General features: G+C 41.8%; 1 protein-coding gene across 6 annotated transcripts in view; it reads left to right on the top strand.

The window, feature by feature from the left end:
* The window catches only part of LHFPL2 (LHFPL tetraspan subfamily member 2), a 232,234-nt gene that overhangs the window by 191,192 nt on the left and 20,169 nt on the right, over window positions 1-20,873 (top strand). For 5 of the 6 annotated variants that reach the window (XM_045021817.1, XM_045021814.1, XM_045021818.1 and 2 more), the window contains one exon: window positions 8,697-9,458. In XM_045021817.1, coding sequence (XP_044877752.1) covers window positions 9,029-9,458 — 430 coding nt within the window. In that variant the 5' untranslated portion in view covers window positions 8,697-9,028. Of the gene's footprint in view, window positions 1-8,696; window positions 9,459-10,268; window positions 11,060-20,873 lie in introns of those variants that run through there. The other variant, XM_045021819.1, reaches the window with a different exon arrangement.

Here is a 20,873-nt window from a genome sequence, read left to right on the forward strand (position 1 = left end):
CATGAGCTTTAGTAAGAACTGGTGGCATTAACATTTTTCTGAAAGCTCACTCTTGGATGTTTACTTAACTTTGATATTGGTCCTCATTTCAGCTTTTCTGTTGCAGCAAAATGTGGTGTATGCATCGCTTCCAACAGTACAAAGCTATAAATACAGATAGCTGCGGAGAAAAATAGGGACACACTTTTAACATAATGAGTTGGTATCTATGGCTGTCACTTCAGTGATGTAGCAAAGAATCCTGTGGCACCTTATAGACTAACAGACGTTTTGCAGCATGAGCTTTCGTGGGTGAATACCCACTTCTTCGGATGCAAGCCGAAGTCTTGCATCTGAAGAAGTGGGTATTCACCCACGAAAGCTCATGCTGCAAAACGTCTGTTAGTCTATAAGGTGCCACAGGATTCTTTGCTGCTTCTACAGAACCAGACTAACACGGCTACCCCTCTGATACTTGACTTCAGTGATGGTGTGCCTGATACCCTATGCAGCATGTTGCCTGACATATGAGGCACATGAGATGACCTTGTAGGTCTTTTTGAAAGAATACTTTGCAGGTCTTTTTGGAAGATTATCTGTCATACTTCGAAGGGACTGAAATAGGAGGAGAAAATATCCTATTTTCTCCTTCCTCATGCCTCTCACTTTGTGGCTGCTTGGAGAGAGATTTCTCCCTTTCTCATTCTTAGTTCCTGGGATGGTGGGGTTCCTTTCTTCTGAACCCCACCTGGAAATGAAATTCTCTATCTTCTTACATCACTCTTCCTGTGAGTGCTCCCCTTCTGCCTCAGACAGCAGGGAGCTCTCCTTTGATCAATGGCCCATTTACTCTAGCTAAGCCCAGCAAAAGTGAATAGCACAGTGATCAACTCACTTGCCCAGTAGACCCTATTATATTGAAGATGTGTAAATTGTGATTCACAAAGACCAGGGTGGGGCTCTGTGCAAAGTCGCTCAGTCTTGGATGTTTGTTTTTGTTTAAATAGTGTGTTTGAAAGCACCAAAATAAATAGAAGCTACTTTCATTTTCATAGTTCAAAGGTTTCACTGAAAGTTGCAATGCCGTTAATGAATAACATTTCAGGAAAACTAGAACCAAGACCCTTAAAGGATCTGCCCATTTTAGATTGTATAATTCTTGAACTTACATTTTGTAAACAAAAGGTATAGGAACTCCTCTGCATAGCTTTGTTTTGGACTGTACCAAACATGAGAAGAAAAGATCTAATTGTGCCTGCAGTTGTTTCATACATTGGGACTGTTTCAGCTTTCTGTGTGGCCTTCCATTCAGCCGTTTGTTTAAACTGAGCCAAAAGCCACTTTTCTAAGGATGATTTATTCTCACACTCAAGCTGACAGAATGGGTATGGGGGGAAGCTCAATTCTACAATTTAGTGGGAGCCTTCCATCTTCAGTTAATAGGATTCAAAAGTACAAGGAGATAATGTAGAACTGGCCATAAAAAAAATGCTAGAATAGTTGCAGGGCTCTCACCTTGTTATTCTAATGTCTTGCTTTCGGGGCTTTTTTTTTTTTTTAATAAGCAACAACAGTATGCAGCTGATTCAGATCTGAACTTTGCAACTCTTCTTCTCCTCTCTATGATGGGCCAAACCAAACACCTGCAACTGAACTTAAGATCAAGCCCTGGCTTCAAATGTTATAATTTGGATCTATCTCCAGCTGTAATTTATTTTTGCACAGATATGCAAAATGGAGGAGAGTACAGTTCTTTAATACAGATAAGTAGAAAGAGCATTTAGTTTTATTTATCTGCTTTGCATTTAAGAACATTATGCATTAAGAATTCACTTTAAAAATGAATGTTTTTTTTCCTGATTAAAAACAAGAAAGGGGAAGTAGCTGGGTTCCCCTACTTAGACATTGGATCTTACTTTGCTGTGTTAGTGTAACTTCGGGCTTGCCTACACAGTGGGCTAATATGCACTAGGGGGGTGTGATTTCTAATGTGTTGCACGTTAATTAGTCTGTGTAGACTCTGCTGATGCACTAACGGTTCCCTAATGTGCTTTAATGTGGTGTTGTACTACATTATAGTACTCTAGTCTAGGGAATTTTTGGTGCTCACCAGCAGGGTCTACAGCGGGAGGGCAAACTATGGCCCAGGGGCCGCATCCGGCCCTTCAGATGTTTTTTAGTCCGGCCCTCAAGCTCCCACCGGGAGCTCTGCGCGGCTCCTGGAAGCAGCGGCATGTCCCTCCTCCGGCTCCTATGTGTAGGGGCAGCCAGGGGGCTCTGCACGCTTCTCCCACCTCAAGTGCCTCCCCCGCAGCTCCCAGCCTCACCCCAGAGCCCGCATCCCCAGCCAAAGCCCTCAAACCCCAATTTTGTGAGCATTCATGGCTCGCCATGCAATTTCTATACTCAGATGTGGCCCTCAGGCCAAAAAGTTTGCCCATCCCTGGTCTACAGGGACCAATTAATATGCAATATGTTAATGCACTTTAGAAATCGCACCCTTGTAGTGTGTTACACACACACACACACACACACACACACACACACACACGCACACACACACACAAGCCCTGTGCATAGTGTCTGGCCATAAAAGGTGGAACATCTTAAAAAGAAGTGAGTATAAGTGATAATTTGGGGTAATTCATTTTATGTCTGATAAAATAGTAACCAAACGATTGTTAGCCCTGTACATGAGTGACATTGTATAGTTACTCAAAAAGAACAGGAGTACTTGTGGCACCTTAGAGACTAACAAATTTATTTGAGCATAAGCTTTCGTGGGCTACAGCCCACTTCATCGGATGCTGTAGCCCACAAAAGCTTATGCTCAAATAAATTAGTTAGTCTCTAAGGTGCCACAAGTACTGTTCTTTTTGCGGATACAGACTAACACGGCTGCTACTCTGAAACCTGTATAGTTACTGCCATTTCTGAATGCTGTATGGATCTCAGGGAGGAGAGATTACAGAACATCTGCAGTAGATTTTGCTTAAATTGGATTTGGATTGTCCATATGGCTAAGTAACCTGAACAAAAGGTCATTTTTTCCAAACCAAATGAAACCTACTTTCTGTATGAGTTGTGCTAATGCTTGCTCAACAGGGCATTCTGATCACCCTATCTCAAAAAAGGATATGATAGTGATAGAGGGAGTTCAGAGACTGGCATGAAAATTATTTGTCATGGAAAAAACTTCTCCATGAAGGGAAATTTAAGCAAAGGAGTGCTTATTTTACAGAGGATGCAAATAGGAGGGAACATGATAGACGTATACAAATAATGAATGGCACGGAGAAGGTAAACTTGGTAGTTATATTCACTTTTTCTTCTAATATAAGAACATTCAATGAAAATGAAAGGCAACAAATTTACAACTGATAAAGGGAAATATATATTTTTACACAATGTATCATTTGTTTGCAACATTCATCCCAGTTTATCATTAAAGCTAAGTGGTTAGTAGGGTTAAAAATGCTTAAACATTTATATGCATAAAGAAAACATCCACAGTTTCACTAGATAGGATTTTTGTTTATAAGGGATATAAACTCACATGCTTCAGGGCACAAGCCAACTAATAAATAATAAGAGTAAGGAAGAAATGTTCCCTGTAAGTGGGTTATTCCATTATTGTCTGCTGCAGTGTTTCTTGCATCTTCCTCTCAAGCATCCAGAAAAGGCCAATGTTAGAAACAGGATTGTGGATCACATGGGCCAGGGGTCTAATCGACAGGGCTGAATAGTGGTTTTTGACAGCTTGGGGCAAAATCTGAAAATGAGCCTCTCTCCCTCACCCCTCCCCACTCTTTCCCCCGCCCCCCCCCCCAAAACCCACTGAAAGAAGTCAGGGGGTGGGAAGGGGTTGGAGGGCGAGCCCTCCCCACACTCACCCTGCAACTCTTGTGAGGCTAGGACTGGCTCTTCTCATTATGGAGGATCAGGTAGCCAGGCCAAACCGAAATGGCGCTGTGGCCCCATGCGCCAGTTGCAATGACACTCGCTCAGATTTGGCTTGACCACCCCTCCTTTGTGATGAATGAGCCACTGGGCCAGACCTGAGTGATGCTGCAACCCCATATACCAAGTCACAATGCCACTCTGGGGGCCTTCTCAAACAAGGAGCCAAGAGCAAACTGCCCCTTTTCCACCCATACTCTCGGGGGTATGGCAATTTCTATATCCCTATTATGCTGTACATCTTTATGAAATAAAAAACTGTGTTTTAACATGTGGTTTTTTTCCCCTGTTCTCATTTAAAGGAGATGTAGGAAAGCTATGCTCCCATTTGGGGGCATCCCTTATACAAGAATTAATTTATGTAAAAATACTCACGTACAACCATGATGCTTGTTTTAGTAATACACATAATAGGAGAACAGAACATTATTTGGGGAAGATTTGAATTGTGAAGGAATAATTTAGAGGTTAGTCTGCTTTCTTAAATCATAGCTCTGGGAGAGCTTTTATTAACTTGTCATAAATTACATATGAAATATTGCTAATTTACTTTAGAGATGCAGAAATTTTGATGAATAATCCTAAGAATTGAAAACCAATGATCTCACCTATGAGGGAGACACTTTTGCTAACACCATGACATGTCTGGGAAAACCGAGTCTCAGAATCGTTATCAAACTGTTGTATTTTATGGTTTTTGTTTGTTTGAAAACTGGGAAACTGCTTCTGACTTTACTATCACAGGCAAATTCTCTTATGTGTGTGCTACATGTGACAAATCATACATTTTTAATGGCTTTTCCTTTCAACATTCACATGAAATCTCCACCTAGTAAAGTAAATGTGAACCTCGTTCTATTCTATCTTTTTGTAAACATTTTTTATTGCATTAGTCACTCATGTTAAGAAGAGAATTTCTCCATTAAACTCTTACGTAAGAGCACAGGCGACATCAGAAAAAAATGTATGGTTACAGTGGACTTTCCCTGCATTCCAATTATTATTTAAAATGGAAATACTTTTTTGGCAGACTAGTGTATCATCTCTCAGTATATGTTATTACAAAGGATGAATTTGAGTTAAAAGCACATCAGCCTGAAAACTTCACTCTGTTTTTTTTTCCTCCCTTTTGAGAGAGGTAGTGAACTGAACTATTGTTATGATGATACTTGGCAATTACAAAATCTTTAACTGTAACTACAAAGTTTTAATAAGAAAATATATCAAGTTGCATTTTAATAATTTACCTCATACAGCAATGTATATGAGTTGCCTAATTATCAGAGGAGCAGCTGCCTTTTTTTGCAGTTTCAGCTGTAATGGAGAGGATTTGGGTGGAAAAAATACAAAGTTTAGTTTTAGCTATGTTAATGTAAATTGTTGGGAAAACATCCAGGAAATGATGTCAGCAACAGTCTGAGAGACAGAGAAACAGGCTGAGTTCTGGGCCTGGACTGATTGAGATACTGATTTGAGTCTCATCACATGACAATTATAGTTGAAACAAAGTATGTGTATGAGGTTATCTGGGTACATCTACAATTGTATATCGAGAAGAGGAGCTCACCAAGAACAGAGTGCTGTGAGATACCCACTTATATGGGGAGAAGAGAAATCTAAATTCTTGGGGTAAAATCTTGGATCCATTGAAGTGAGTGGAGTTCCCCATAGACTTTGGAAGAGCCAGGATTTCACCATTGGTCTCAAAGGACTCAGATTAAATAAAGGCACCATTTCACTTTACTGATGCATCATGTGGTTTGAAAGTTTTGAGACAAAGGAAATAGGAATGTCTTTGTGGCACCTTCTAATCTTCATCTGTTGGGTAGTAGTAGTAATATTCAGTGGCTGTCTGCTTTTAATGAATGGCAGATAGGAATTAATTTGGGTTCTAGATTCTTTTTCCTTTAAGATCAGTTGGCCATTAGTATTTTATTTTTAAGTACACTTTAAAAAAATCTTATATTCTCATCTCTGAATAGCTAACTTCAGTGCATTTTCTGCTAATCTTCCCTCCCCCTCCCCCATATGACATAATTCAGGGCAGGTAAAGAGGCATATGTTATGCTCCATTTCTGATTTTAAGGAAGCAATTAGAATATAAATTGGGGATACCAGCAATCTCAGTTGTCACCTCTAGGTGTCTGTTTGATCAAAATTAAGATCAGTATAATTCTGGAATTTGCATTAGCTACTAATTTTTTTTTTCAGTATAGCTTTTGGACACACTATCAAAGTGGACTTAGGGCTTGTCACAGGCAAAAAGTTTGCCATAGCTATTTCCACAGTAGCTCCCCAGGTGGACACCAGTCTTACTCTGCATAAGAGTGCCTTTGTGCACTTTACCTTAAGGGCATTAAGTGGACCAGAGGATTAAGATAAATCACATAAAGGCATTCTTAATGGAGAACAAAAGTGTCCACATGAGGAGCTAGTGCAGAGTGATTAGTGTGTTTTAATTCCCCACCCTAGCTTATTTCTCAGTCGCTTCCTCATGAGGACAAGCCCTTACTGTAATAGTTGCACAACAGCTTCTTAGTCCAAATGCAAGCCCTGATGCTAAACACCACAAATTTTTCTCAGATGAACAAACCAGAACTTATGAGCTATTGATGTCTGTAAATAGAGCAATGTAACAGTGTACTGCATTTCAAATGACTGAGTTACTAAAGACTAGAAGGGGGCTTTCCATGGCCTCTTTCACCATCAAAGTTCAGATTTGGACTGAGATTTCTGATGCACCTTACACAATATAAGATCTTCACGGTCCAATCTAAACTGCCTCCCACCTGCATTTGGTCTACCCAACTCCCATGAAAACAACACTCATCCCACCTCAGATATATATAGAGTAGAAAAGCTACAAGAGTAGACAGCCATCTAACATGGAAGGAGCACAAATAGGCAGAGGAGGTAGGGCATATCTGTGGTGCAGTCCCAACCTGCAGAGGGAGATGGAAAGAACAGAGAGATTGCTAGCAGTGAGGAGGAGTTAGAGCAGGAATGGGCAAAGTTTTTGGCCCAACGGACACATCTGGGTATAAAAATTGTATGATGGGCCATGAATGCTCATGAAATTGGGGGTTGGAGTGTGGGAGGGGGTGAGGCCTCCGGCTGGCAGTGCGGGCTCTGGGGTGGGGCCAGAAATGAGGAGTTCAGCATGTGGGAGGGGGCTGGGGTGCGGGGAGGGGAAGGGCTCCAGCTGGGGCTGCAGGCTCTGAGTAGGGGTGGGGATGAGGAGTTTGGGATGCAGGAGAGTACTCTGGGCTGGGACTGAGGGGTTCAGAGGGCGGAAGGGGATCAGGGATGCAGGCTCTGGGCAGCGCTTACCTCAAGCAGCTCCCGGAAACAGTGGCATGTCCCTCCTCCGACTCCTACGTGGAGGCATGGCCAGGCAGCTCTGCGCACTGCCCCATCTGCAGGCACCACCCCTGCAGTTCGCAGAAGCAGTGACATGCTCGCCTATGGCTCCTACGTGGGGGTGCGGTGCCAGCCATGTGGCTCTGCGTGCTGCCCCGTCCACAAGTGCCACCCTTGCAGCTCAAAGTGACCACAGTTCCTGGCCAATGGGAGCTGCGGGGAGCGGCGCTTGGGGCGGAGGTAGCGTGCAGAGAGCCCCCTGACTGCCCTACACATAGGAGCTGGAGAGGGGACATGCTGCTGCTTCCAGGAGCCGCGCGGAAAGCCTCCGACCCTGCTCCCTGGCTGGAGCACAGGAGCGGGACGAGCCCTTGACCCTGCTCCCCGGTGGGAACTCGAGGGACGGATTAAAAGGCCTGATGGGCTGTAGTTTGCCCACCCCTGAGTTAGAGGGTGCTGAGAGAGTGTGCAGTCCATTGACAGCTCTCTTTTTGGATCCATAAGCTGTTTGGCAGTGAGCAGGGCTCCTGAATGTGTAAGAACTTCTGCAGCAACGTGGATTACCTAAGGCTGCCACTCTCAGCATTAACCAGGATGAGATGCCATGTACTTATGTGTTGGATATTATAACTTGTTTTGTGTTACTCACTTAAAGATAAGCAAAGATTAAGAATACTGTGCAATATCAGTTCTGCAGAGCTATTTCAAAATCTTGGAACTGTGGTATGTTTCGATAGCTCTGATGTGTTCCAGTGGGTGGGTTATTCCCAGTTGCACTTCTGTTTTGCTCTTCATTGAGACGTAAGCTGGAACAGCAACAGTAGGCAGCAGTCTAGCTAGGAAGCTGTTTCAGTGAAATAGTATGAGATTGGGTTCATTCATTGCACAAGTGTCCCATATGATCCTGATGTGAAAGAGCTTGTATCCTGTCTCCTTCCCAGAGGTACCCAATGTCATTCTGCTTGTTTGAGTCCCAGGACTAAATACAGGGCAGCACTGTAACAATGCACTTATGAAAAACTACCTAAACAAGTGTGAGCGTTTTACTGGATAGCTCCCAAAAGCTAGTAGTTTCAACAGGTGGGTTGTGGGTGGCTGGGTATGTTTGGAGTTGCTGGGACCTTGCTTACAAAGTTTTTGACAAACAGCTGCAAGTAGGACAGGACAAAACAGATACTGTAAGTACAGCAGTGCAGCAGGAGATTAATCACTCCATTGAGTCTAAGCTGGGAAGTTTCCAGGAGGCTGTATTTGACAGGCCCTTGTTAGAACTTTCATATGTTGATTTAGAATGATCTTTGCAAAACATTGGATTGTTCTCTGGAACTGCGGGGGTAGAGTCGAGCTTTTTTTTTTTTTTCCTCTGCTAACATTTTCATCTTCTTTCTCTCCTCTAGGTGTGTGATGTAAAAGCAGTGGGCAGTCCTTGGGCCCTCCCCCACACTATTGTAACGTCATGTGCCAGTATGAATATTAACGCAGAAACACATACTTCAGTACTCAGCAACCAAAGGAGAAGCTAAACACTGAGAACAAATGACTGGACTGCTTGCAAAACTTTGGGCAGCTAACTTCTTCTTCTCCTTCCCGGCTATTGTGAAACAGCTGGAAGAGCAGAACTGAAGCAGCATTTTTTGTGGATATTTTTTCTTTTTTTAATTTAATTTTTCCCCTTTGTTTTGGGTTTCAGACTCTCAAACTGCACTGACTGTAAGCACTGGACAGCAATATGTGTCATGTCATTGTAACTTGTCGCTCAATGCTGTGGACACTTCTGAGTATTGTCGTGGCTTTTGCAGAGCTCATAGCTTTCATGAGTGCAGATTGGCTAATTGGCAAAGCCAAGCCTGTGAGCTCCGAAGATATGGACAACAGGACAGGAGGCTCACAGGAGCCTTACCATCCAACTTTGGGTATCTATGGGCGTTGCACCAGAATCTCCCACATGCAGGTTTCCAGACGAGACACACTTTGTGGGCCCTATGCAGAGAACTTTAACGAGATTGCCAGTGGGTTCTGGCAGGCTACTGCTATTTTCCTAGCTGTGGGGATCATGATTCTCTGTGCTGTGGCATTTGTGTCTGTCTTTACTATGTGTGTGCAGAGTGTAATGAAGAAAAGTATTTTTAATGTCTGTGGGCTGCTACAAGGGATTGCAGGTAAGTGTGATGTGACAGCAACTGAAAACTTCCCCAACTATTTTATACATATCTCTTCCATATGCCAATGTTTAGGAATTTAAGTCTTGTTTGAATAGCTAATCATCATGTAATAATACATTGACACAGGCAGGAGGATTAAGGATTGTGCTGTGCCAAGGTGAACAGACCAAAGTTTCCCGTGTTGCTGTTCAAGTCTTTCTTCTGTCTGAAAAGTGTGTTTCAGTAACAAGGACTTCTCTCCTTAGCTTTGCTCTGTGCTGTTAGCAAATGCTGGCACCAACAATAGTGTGTCTGCCTCTCACTCCTTTAATGATTTTTCCATTAGTTCTGAAGGCAGTTCTCTGTGTCTGTCTCTCTCTCACTTCGGGGTCGTGGTGAGAGTAAATCCCAGTGATAGGGCTATATTTGCATGCACTGACTTATCCAAGAACACAGTTTGACCCATGGTGCTTTCTGAAAATAAGACCCTTCCTCACTCATCAGGGACTTCAGTTGCTTTTGCAGAGGTGATTTTACCTTTTCACTGCCTAAGTGATGGTCATTTGAACTGAACAAATGAATTGGCTTCTGGTGACTTGTCATTTCTAAGTTTCCTGAGAAATTTGGTCAGATATTATTCAGTTTTATTGCATATTTCCTGGAGCTTAACAAAAATTCTGTGCAGTGAGATCAAAAAATGAATGCTAAATTCCTCCCTTTCCAGTGGATGTTAGCTAGTAGTTCTGGGAGCTTTCATTAATAAGCAGTGTAAAAAACCACTATCATGCGAAAGTTTTTGTATTATACACTCTGCTCTGATCATTTCAGGACAGAGGCTATCTTCAGATATAACCGTAAAGACCTTCAATGGATCTATTTGGGAGTCACCAGGGTGGCAGCAGGAAATAGGATATGTACAGAGGTCTTTTCTTCGCCCTCTGGGCTGTGCTCTCAACCAGATATGTTCAAACCATAGAAAAGGGTTTTGTTCAAAAGAAGATTGGCATTTCAAATTGATTCTCATTTCTCGTGTTGGCTGCACGGTAAGAGGAGATGCAAGAGTGCAAGTTTAATTCTTTCTAAAGCTAATTATATTTTGTGCTCAGTTGCGGGCTAGTTTATGCCTAGTAGCAGGGTACATGGGAGTGTTGGAAGTGTGTAAAGAGGCTTCCTTTGGCTGCATGCAAATGAGCTCCGGGACTCTGTAAACCTAGCTAGGACTCATGACTTCCCAAAATGGGGTGAGGAGAAGGTCAGGCCTGGCAGCAGCCAGCATTGCTATCTGAGTACAAGTGCAGTGTGCATTGCACCTTGAAATGGGGTGGTGTAGTAGCTTCCCCTGCACTCCCTGGAGATCCAGAATAAAGGCATCATGCTTGCTATCCCCAGTGTAAGGCTGTGCCTTCAAGGCACAATAGAGCCCTACATTGGCTCTCAATTCACCTGTGTAGATGGTGGCATACAAGTAGCAAAGGGATTTTTTTTTACAATAAAAATGGGACCTCTTTGGTCTGACCACTCCGTTTTGGAAATTCACCATCACAAATGCAAAAAATATACAGGTCTGAATGTCAGAGCTGTAGCATCTCGTTGTACGTTTTAGCTTTTCACTTTTTAAAATTGCCACTTATTTCAGAAATTAGCAGGTCAGCTGTCATTTTGCTGGGCTGATATTCCCTTCGTTTTAAAATGAGGTGAATATTTATAAAGATTCTAATTTCAAAATTAGTAGGGGGCAGATTCCTCAATCTTGAAAGACTGTTCTAGACTGGAGACCAGTTCTACTTGCCTCTGAAAAGGGAATATGAGAAAAAGAATTGTATGTTTTATAATTGAACCAGCTGTGCCTTTAGGAAGAATTATGGTCTCAAGAATTGAGCTATCTGATGAGTAAAGCATTTCTCATGTGTTAGGGAAGATGTCAGTCCCTCTTTTTGAGAAGTGCTATGAATGGAAGCACTTCCTTCTTATAATGTAGATAAATCCACATAGCATGAACCAGGGTAATTGAAAGGTCACATTATTTAAACTGTTGCTATGGTAAAGGCCCATATAATTATTTGCAGCCAGCCATCTTGTGACTAGTGATTTGTTCTTTCAAGATTAATTTTACTGAATGCATTGCTGCTTTGTGCCAATAGTATTGCTGTATCTGGATGGCTGAAAATGTTTTGCTGATGACTTGTCACAGCTGTGAGGTTTAATTTTCTCAATTCCTGATTTTGGAAAACATTTAACCAAATGGTTCAAGAAGGACAGCTGTCAGCATGGTTGAACTTTAAGTAACAGAATTATAACAATATTCCCACATCTAGAGTAATGCTGCAGCTCTCAAAGCTCGTAAAGGACAGCCATGCATGGTCCTGACTCCTTGTCTTAAGTTTTCTGATCTTTCAAATGTGATTCTGTAAATAAGCAAGGGGAATAACGTTCATGAAGTAGCTTTGCTTTTCTCTCTCTCTCTCTCTCTCTCTCTCTCTCTCTGTGAGTGTGAGAGAAAGAGAAAGAGGGAGAGACAAATTTGCAGTTATGTAGTACATCTTTTCTTCAAAGATGTGATGCTCTTACTTCAGGCTCCAACCACAGCACAAGCATTTACAGGAACTAAGGATCTAGCAGACGTAATCACATTTAAAATCTCTATATCTTTGCTACAAGGACTTAATGTAATTAAAACATTCTGCAAGTTAATCTATTCCTGGAATTCATCATGAAAAAAAACAGTAATGGACACTGGATGTATCATTTCTGTCTAGCATCTTAGGTTGTGACCTGGGAGTTGTCCGAGGTGAAACTGTAGATTACAAAAATGCATCTCTTCTGTTATGGCATTGGTTCAACTTCTGCCCTTGGACACATGTCTGGAGCTCCTGTTTAGGTCAGTGGGAGCCACGCACATATCTAGTTGACAGAGAGTTTTTGTTTGTTGTAGACAATCAGAAGTATAAAGCTTAATAGAAAAAATCTGCTTCTTTAAAAAGGCCCTTCCAAAATTGTGGAATTCCTTTGTAGTGGAGTAAGTCTTTCAGCACTCACTTTTAAGACTAATTCCTTTTATTGTGGAAGTGCAGAAATATTAACTGGCAGTCTAAATTTTGTGAACATATCATGCCATCAAGAAACGAATCTGTCATCTGCTCCAAAGAGTGGAACCATATCATTAGATAAATAATTACCGCCTAGCATCTAGGAGACTGGGCAAGCATTCATTTGAACGTCTTTGTGAAGCATGCGATCTGTTTTTAAGGCAACTGAATCACTTGGAATGCTAGGGGTAAATGATGCACTGTTCTAAAATACAAATATTAATTGATAAGCAAATAAATCCAGGTAGATTGTCATAGTAACTATCAAGCTGTAGGTAGTTAATTATCAACAGTTCATGAGTCATACGTGCATATTATCATCATTTATTTATTTGCATTACGGTAGTGCTTAGAGGCCCCAATCAGGACTTGGGACCCCAGTGTGTTAAGCAGTGTATACACCCTTAAAGAAAATCTAATCCCTGCTGAAAAAGTTTAAAATCTAAGTAGATTGTATTAATAAATCACCTTCTGATCCTGACATTCATGTTTACTCCTTATTCTTGTGTCCTGATTGACACTGTAAATTGTTTAAAAAAGCAGAGTTTCCTACAGTAACATCAGACTTCAATCTCTGGTATAATTTAGTTTCATTATGAGTTTGGTCATGATAAACTTTTTTTTTAAATCAACCTTATAGGTATTTAAAAAAAAAAAAGTGAACCTTAAGCTCTAAATAGATAGTAAATAGGCAGCACTGAGTCTGAATGCTAGGCAGATACTGTCCTACATTTATATAAATTTGGCTGAACAGGCATCTGCTCTAGTGATTTCAGACTGGTTTATGAATGTGTGGGCTGGGGCTTAGAGACCTTCAGTGACACCCTATCCACATGTCAGAACAATGGGACCAGATTAGCAGCGTGAATAACTTGACATTATCTGAACTCTGAGACCTCAACAGGCCAGTCTGTTTCTGTTCGGGGAACAGCACAATGTCACTCTGACAGAGCTTTACAAATAAATAAAATGATGTTTCTTAATATATTAGAAAGGCAGTTTAATTTGTTACTTCCATTTGAATTATAACTGCCTTTCTTTGCTGAAACAAGAATATATTACCAGCCAGGCCTATTAAATGGATGATGTAGCCCACAGGTCCTAAAACCTTTTCATAGTGTGGACTGGTTTTTTTTAGGGAGCCATCTTGGGGACTACCTTTCCTTGTCCTCCCTGCTGCGAAACTGGGACCCTCATTCTTCAAAATCTGTTCTCCACACCATTACATTCAAAGTCAGTTCCACCCCATATTATTTAATATTTACATTGCATTAGCAGCTAAAGCCCACAATCAGATGGGGACTCCCATTGTGTTTGGCACTGTACAAACATATAATAAATGATAGTGCCTACCTCAAAAAGCTTAGCATCTAGAAGACAAGACATAACAGGTGCTGAAGTAAACAAGCTGGCTGGGGTGGCAAGGGGTAGATGGAGTAACATAAATATAAGAGGATGTGCAAATTCTCAGCCTGTCAGTAGTAGTGATCACAGTTCTCCACTTACCAAGCCGTTATCAGGTTTGCAGTTTACCATCAGTTCCTTGCCCGCTTCACAATTTCCCTTACCCCAGGACAAATAAAAAAAAATCTCCACTCCCAGAGGATGAATTTCCACTCCACAATGAACATCAGTTTTCCCCAGTGATATTCAGTGCACACTTGGAATCAAATCCATTCCCCCACAGCTGAATCTCAGTTTGCTTCAAACAGTTGTCCATCAGGTGACCTCGCCTCCTCCCACCTGAAGCCCTTTCTAGGAACCCACTGCGCCATCACAAGTCCTCTCCCTCCTCCATTCCCCTTGTCCCCTTCAGTGTCCCCTCCCCGTAATCCTGTCCAGCAACCATGTGAGTTCTCCAGGGTGCTTCTCCTATTCCCTCCACAGACCACGATTTAAGGGCTCTCCAGAGCACAGTTTGGGAACTTCTGATTGAATCTCTGGTTAATAACAGTGATTTAGGGTGAATTTGTGCCTCTCTGGATTTCTCTTAAGAGGAAAAACTCTGTTTTTTCAGTTGTTTGTATTTGCTGCCTCTTGGTACAATAATCCCATCTCTGATTATTTTAGGAGCAGCTCTCTATCATCCATTTTAATATGTCATGACAGCACAGTTGGGTGCCCGCCACCCACAAGCTTTGTAATATCAGTTCCAGTTTCCTTAGCAAGCATCTGTCCAGGCTCCGTTTTTTCCAAAGCATGGCTGTTTTTAGCTGATGTAGTCAGGATGTAAACTAGTTGTTCATTGTAGCTATACAAATTATGTCTAAAAAATTGCAGCTGTGGACTTCAAGAATGCAGGTGTACATCTGCCAAGTCCAACATGTTACCCAGCTTTTAAATTATAGAACAAGAAAATCCAGTAACCTAGTGACAGGCAATTAAGAACAATCAAATAAGATCATCCCTTCAAAAACTCTCTAACCCACATTTGAATCCAGCTGTGCATAACAGCATAATCACTGCTGCCGAAAAGGATAGTGCTAGAATAACTCTTAATGTAGGTGATGTAATATGTTGTTTTTTGTTGAAAGCTTATAGACATAATTTATTTTTGTTTTGTGTATCTCCTATAGAGAAAGAGACAATCTTTAGCATCTCTCCTTGTTGCCTCAGGAAAATTTCAGACTTAAATATGTTCCCTCTTTCAATATATTTAATATAATATAAATATTGAAGTTTATTTAAATTCTTGTTAAACTGGCTTATTAAATAAAATATAGTAAACATTTCAAAAAAACTTAAGTACTAAATGTGCTTGAATTTTAGTGCCAGACACACTAAATTAATATTGTGTGTCTGTGTGTGTGTGTGTGTCAGACACACACACAGTTCAGCGTGGACTTGAGGTTGTTAGGGGAGTGCAACAAGGGTCACTATTACATTCTCATGACAGATCAGTGATTTAGAGGAATAAATGTGCAGCCAATTGCTGAAATGTGCTGATGACAGAAAAGTTGGGAAGGAGAAAGGAAGGTGCAGTCAGAATAAAGAGAGGGGATCAAAGTTCAGAATTAAACAGATTAGAAGTCTACTGAGATAAGATGTTAATGCAATTTATTATACTGAAACATAAAATAATCCGGCCATGAACAATCAATATTTCATATGAATGCATAAAAAGCTGTGACACTCCCCTAACCATCTCAGTCCACACTGAACAGTTTATGGGCACCAAAGTACCCTCTTTTATCTTTGATATCCAAGCTATTTTTATTGTTTATATAGTGCCATAAATGTGTATGATGCCTTATGGATAATTAACATTGGCATTTCCTGTAACAAAGAGCTTAATTAGTTCTCCATTTACATGGACAACTTGAAATTTTATAGGCACCTAAATGTAGCTGCTCTTCAAAAAATTTTCCCACCCTGTTATTTTTCAAGGCGTAGCCTGTCATTTTCTAGCACTCTTTAATGTGGCAAACCCACCCATGATTTGCATGAGCAACTAAAACCCCACAGTGCTGGAGGAGTTTGTGTTAGCATGTTTCGGTGACCGACTTAAAGTGGGACTTAAGCCTACATCTTCTGCCTTCATTCCCATTTGGGAGATTGTTCCCAGAGGAAGAGGAATGCAAGCTGAACTTCATGCATTTGTGTGTGTGAGATGTGAACTATTTGTGGCTGGGAGCTAAGGCTGGATCTGGAATTGCATGTAGCGAGTGGTGGAATCCAGATGTAGTCAGGACTGGATGTGTGCAGGGGAGGAGTAGAAATGGCTAGTTCTCTGGGAATTGTGGTGTGGCAGGGAGGTGTGATTGAGAGCTGCTGGGATACAGGGTGGGAATTGGGAATTGCTGAGAAAGCTGAGAAGGAAGCAGTGGGTCAGTCAGAACTTGCTGCTGAGACAGGAGGATAAACAGAGGGAGTGGAAATGTACTGGAGTTTCCTCTGGGGTTGGGAGGTAAACTGGAGGAAATAGTGTCTTGTAATGGAGTGGGGCTATTAGAACTTGCTGTGGAATGCATGATGGGAGCTGCTAGAGAGAATCTAAGGGAAGGAGGATTTTGGAATTACAGCGCTGGGTTGCCTAGAGTGATCAGAAGTTGTAAGTGGAGGTGGAAAATAAGCAGGCAGACTCTGCTGGGGGAAATAGGGACATGCTAGGGAGCCTGGAGGTAAGATATGGCATGGATTTGCCTGGAGTCTTGCTGCTTGTGGACTAATGGAAGCAGATGCTAGACAAATGGGGTGGAGAAAAAGATGCAGTGTGTTGAAACAGAAGCAGCAATTCAGTTAAGTGGATGCAGTAAGGTAACCAGACCCAATAAACCTATTTGTTTTTATGAAAGTGTGGAAACGCAGCCCAAACTTTTTATTATTTTATTTTGAAAACAAGTGTTTCCTTCTAATATTCAACCTACAGTGTTTTGTCTAATGCCAGTGTTCTAAATTCTTCAAAAAACAAACAAACAATGTGTGTGTGTGGTGGGGAGGTGATATAGTGGAAATCCTGACAGAGCGTTAACTTCTATAGCATTCTGAATAGTGTGGTATAAGGCCTCCTCTAACTTACATGGCCAAATGCCAATGTGACAGCTAATACATACTTGGCTGCTGAAAGTTCAGACTCAGGGGACCACTGTGTGGAGGAAGAGAGGAGGAATATGCCAAAGAAGGAAAGCTGTGCTAACGCTAAGTATATAACATGCTAAACAGCCAGTGAAGTAAAGGTACAGTATGACTGACTTTAAAAGAAACATTGTATAAATATGTCCCTATAAGAAACAGTTGTACAGAGTTTGTTTGGACCATGTTGTACGTGGTCTTGTGTGATTTAATGACGATTTTCTCATATTAGGGATGTGTGTGTGTTGCTTGTTCTTTTATTATTTTTATAACAATTCAAATTTTTACAAAAGTCAAATTTTTGATCATTGTGCCTCTTTCCATTTCAGTGATAAATGATGACAAATTGAAATAACAGGGAGGTTAATGTGTTTAGGTATCCAAAACAAAATATGAGTTTGGGCAAATGGCACGTGTGGGTGTAAAGGGGAGGCGGGTGTTGACAACTGAATTTGTGGGGCAGGAGGAGAGAGAAAGAAAAGGGTGCCCAACACTCCCCTCGCTTCCTTTTTAAGAATAAAACTAGGACATGGTTCAGTACAGGGCTGAGTGAGAGAAAAAAAAATACATACCATTCTGCATCCTTCTGGCTTTTTCTCCGTCGCAGCCTTTTTATAGTATTTTTTTACTCTCTATCTGCAGACCCATCATCTTTATTTGTGATTGTGTATTATAAATGTAATATGTAACCCCCCTGCTCAAAGTACTGCCTCTTTTTCCTTGCCTTTGTCTCTTCCTCTGTCACTCCTCCCTGCTCCTTTTCTAATTTCTTCTCTTTCTTACAACACTCATCCTCTCCTCTTCTCTTTTCTCCCTGGCTCTCCCCATCTGCCTCCCCACCACTCTCTCTGCCTCCACATTCACTCCCCACTCCATATGCTGTAGCAGTTCTTTCTGAGTCTGCTTCCTTTTTCCCACCCTTCCCTCACTCCCCTAGTCAAGAACAAAAGGCTCTTTAGTCCATCTGTACCCAGCCACAATCTGGTATTCTCCAGGGAGGTGAGAAGCCTTGCTGCTGGGCCAGTAGCCATTTGGCTTTCCATGCAGCTGAGCTGCTTGAATGCTTGTTCTCATCACAGCATAGCATGGAGTCAGAGCGAGCTCTAATGGCACATGGATCTGAATGTGGGAGAGGGCTGGCTTGATGTCTCATATGATGGGGGCCAACGCTGAGGTGTATTTTGGAGTACAGGAGGAAGTGTGGCAACACATGAAAGGCTGAAGGTCACATAAGTACCTGCTGTGTCACAAACTCAGCTGGCTGACAGGTCCTTCAGGTGACCAGAATCTGGAGGGGTTCAAGATAACTTGGATAAAAGAAACAGTAAAACCAACCAGGATACCAGGACATTCCTAGACCTACTAGAACTGGTGCTATTACAGCTCATGAGTGTTTATTTCGAAGACATCACTTCTATTAGGCTAGATTTCACGGTCAGTTCATTTCCGATGTTGCCAAGATATGCCTGTATGAACACACTGATTCTTTATTGGGGTCATAGTAACTCTTGGTGTGTCACTGGAGGCCCAGCAGATTATACACTTTCAATCTTCACTGATTAGGTTTGGCAGTGACATTATTTTGTTTTTACTCCTAGGAAATGTAGCTTGTAGGCTCTTTAATAGGATTGCATTGAGAGTTTTTTTCCATTGAATAACATTTTATCTTGCCACTCATGAATACCAGATTCCATTAACTGTGCTGAAAGTCTCCAGTAGCCAGGCTAAAGGGGTAGTGGGGCACTTTTTAAAACCCTTGTTTTTTCTTCTAAGATTTTAGGTAATACAGTTCAGACTGCCCCCTTTTAAACATTAGGACAAGCATAATAGAATAGCGAGTTTCACTTCCAGATCTCAAAGGGTTATGTCTACACTGGAATAAAAGATCCATGGTACGGCTGTGGTTGGCCCAGGTCAGCTGACTCAGGCTCATGGGAATTGGGATGTAGGGCTAACATTGCCGTGTAGTGACTCAGTCTCCAGCCTGAGCCCAAGTGTCTACACAGCAATTTTACAGCACCAGAGAACAAGTCCTGCGAGCCTGAGTCAGCTGATCCGGGCCAACCGCAGGTGTTTAATTGCTGCCTAGATGTAGCCATAGTCTAACCTGTTGTAACATGTAGGGTGCAAACACTGCAGGGGACTATTTAAACTATAAATTTAGTTTATAGCCACTGAAGATTTTTCATCGAAATTAAAAACAAAAAATAGTTTAAAGCATCTCTGTTAGCTCTGAGGGCCTGACTGTCATTAGGTGCTCCGTTCTTGCTCTTGGCATAGGAATGGCAAGTGGCAGTGGGAGGAAACAATGGGACTTTGAGCCACCTTTATTCTTCTCATAGTCTGGGCTCCTTGATGTCTGGTAAAGCAGCCTCACCTGGTACAGCTCACACTCTGCTTCCCCTGTCCATACTCCCTCCTCCTGTCTGTGTCTCCTCCCACCCCACTCTGTGGCTGGAAGGTGGGTTGAAGAAGAGCTACTCCAGGAGTTGTGTACCAGTGAAGGAACCTCTTTACAGAGGAGGAACAGAATACTCCTGGGGTTCTGTTTGGACCCACTTTACCAGTAGTCAGCAACCTTTCAGAAGTGGTGTGCGGAGTCTTCATTTATTCACTCTGATGTAAGGTTTTGCGTGCCAGTGATGCATTTTAACGTTTTTAGAAGGTCTCTTTTCTAGAAGTCTATAATATATAATTAAACTATTGTATGTAAAGTAAATTAAGGTTTTTAAAATGTTTAAGAAGCTTAATTTGAAATTAAATTAAAATGCAGAACCCCCAGACCGGTGGCCAGGACCCGGGCAGTGTGAGTGCTACTGAAAATCAGCTTGTGTTCCACCTTTGGCACGTGTGCCATAGGTTGCCTACTCCTGCACTTTATACTAGTGCTGTGTCATAGTGCCATTTCACAACAGAGAACCAACCCATAGGCCTTCTAAATTTAAGAAAACCAAAATGTTGATTTAGCCATCCCTAAGTAGCATGACAGGCATGTGCTTTTCACTTTTCAAATGAGCAGGATACAACTTGTATATGCTAGTCAGGGGGCTGGCATGCACCAGTGTTGCAGTAGTGGGAAGGGTTATATCTAGTGTTGTGAAACAGCCGTTGTTGTTTTCCTTTGCTTCTTTGCCAGAATAATTCAGGAAAACAACAAGGAGTCCAGTGGCACCTTAAAGACTAACAGATTTATTTGGGCATAAGCTTTCGTGGATAAAAAACCAGATGCAGGCATTATATAATGACACTTGAAGAGAAGGGAGTTACCTCACAAGTGGAGAACCAGTGTTGACAGGGCCAGTTCGATCCCAATAATAGATGAGGAGGTGTCAATTCCAGGAGGCAAAGCTGATTTTGTCATGAGCCAGCCACTCCCAGTCCCTAGTCAAGCCCAAATCTATGGTGTTAAATTTGCAAATGAATTTTAGTTCTGCTGTTTCTCTTTGAAGTCTGTTTCTGAAGTTTTTTTATTCAAGTATCGCTACTTTTAAATATGTTATAGAATGTCCAGGAAGACTGAAGTGTTCTCCTACTGGCTTTTGTATGTTACCATTTCTGATGTCCAATTTGTGTCCATTCTTTTGCATAGGGACTGTCTGGTTTGGCCAATGTACATGGCAGAGGGGCATTGCTGGCCCATGATGGCATATATAACATTAGCAGATGTGCAGGTGAAAGAGCCTCTACTTATTCTCAAGGCTTTTAATCTTTAAAAATATTGAATGCTCCATTTTGCCCCAGTAGGTCAGAGTGAAAAGTGACCTAAAATTGAGAC

Source organism: Mauremys mutica, chromosome 6, assembly GCF_020497125.1.
Source record: "Mauremys mutica isolate MM-2020 ecotype Southern chromosome 6, ASM2049712v1, whole genome shotgun sequence".
NCBI lineage: Eukaryota > Metazoa > Chordata > Testudines > Geoemydidae > Mauremys > Mauremys mutica.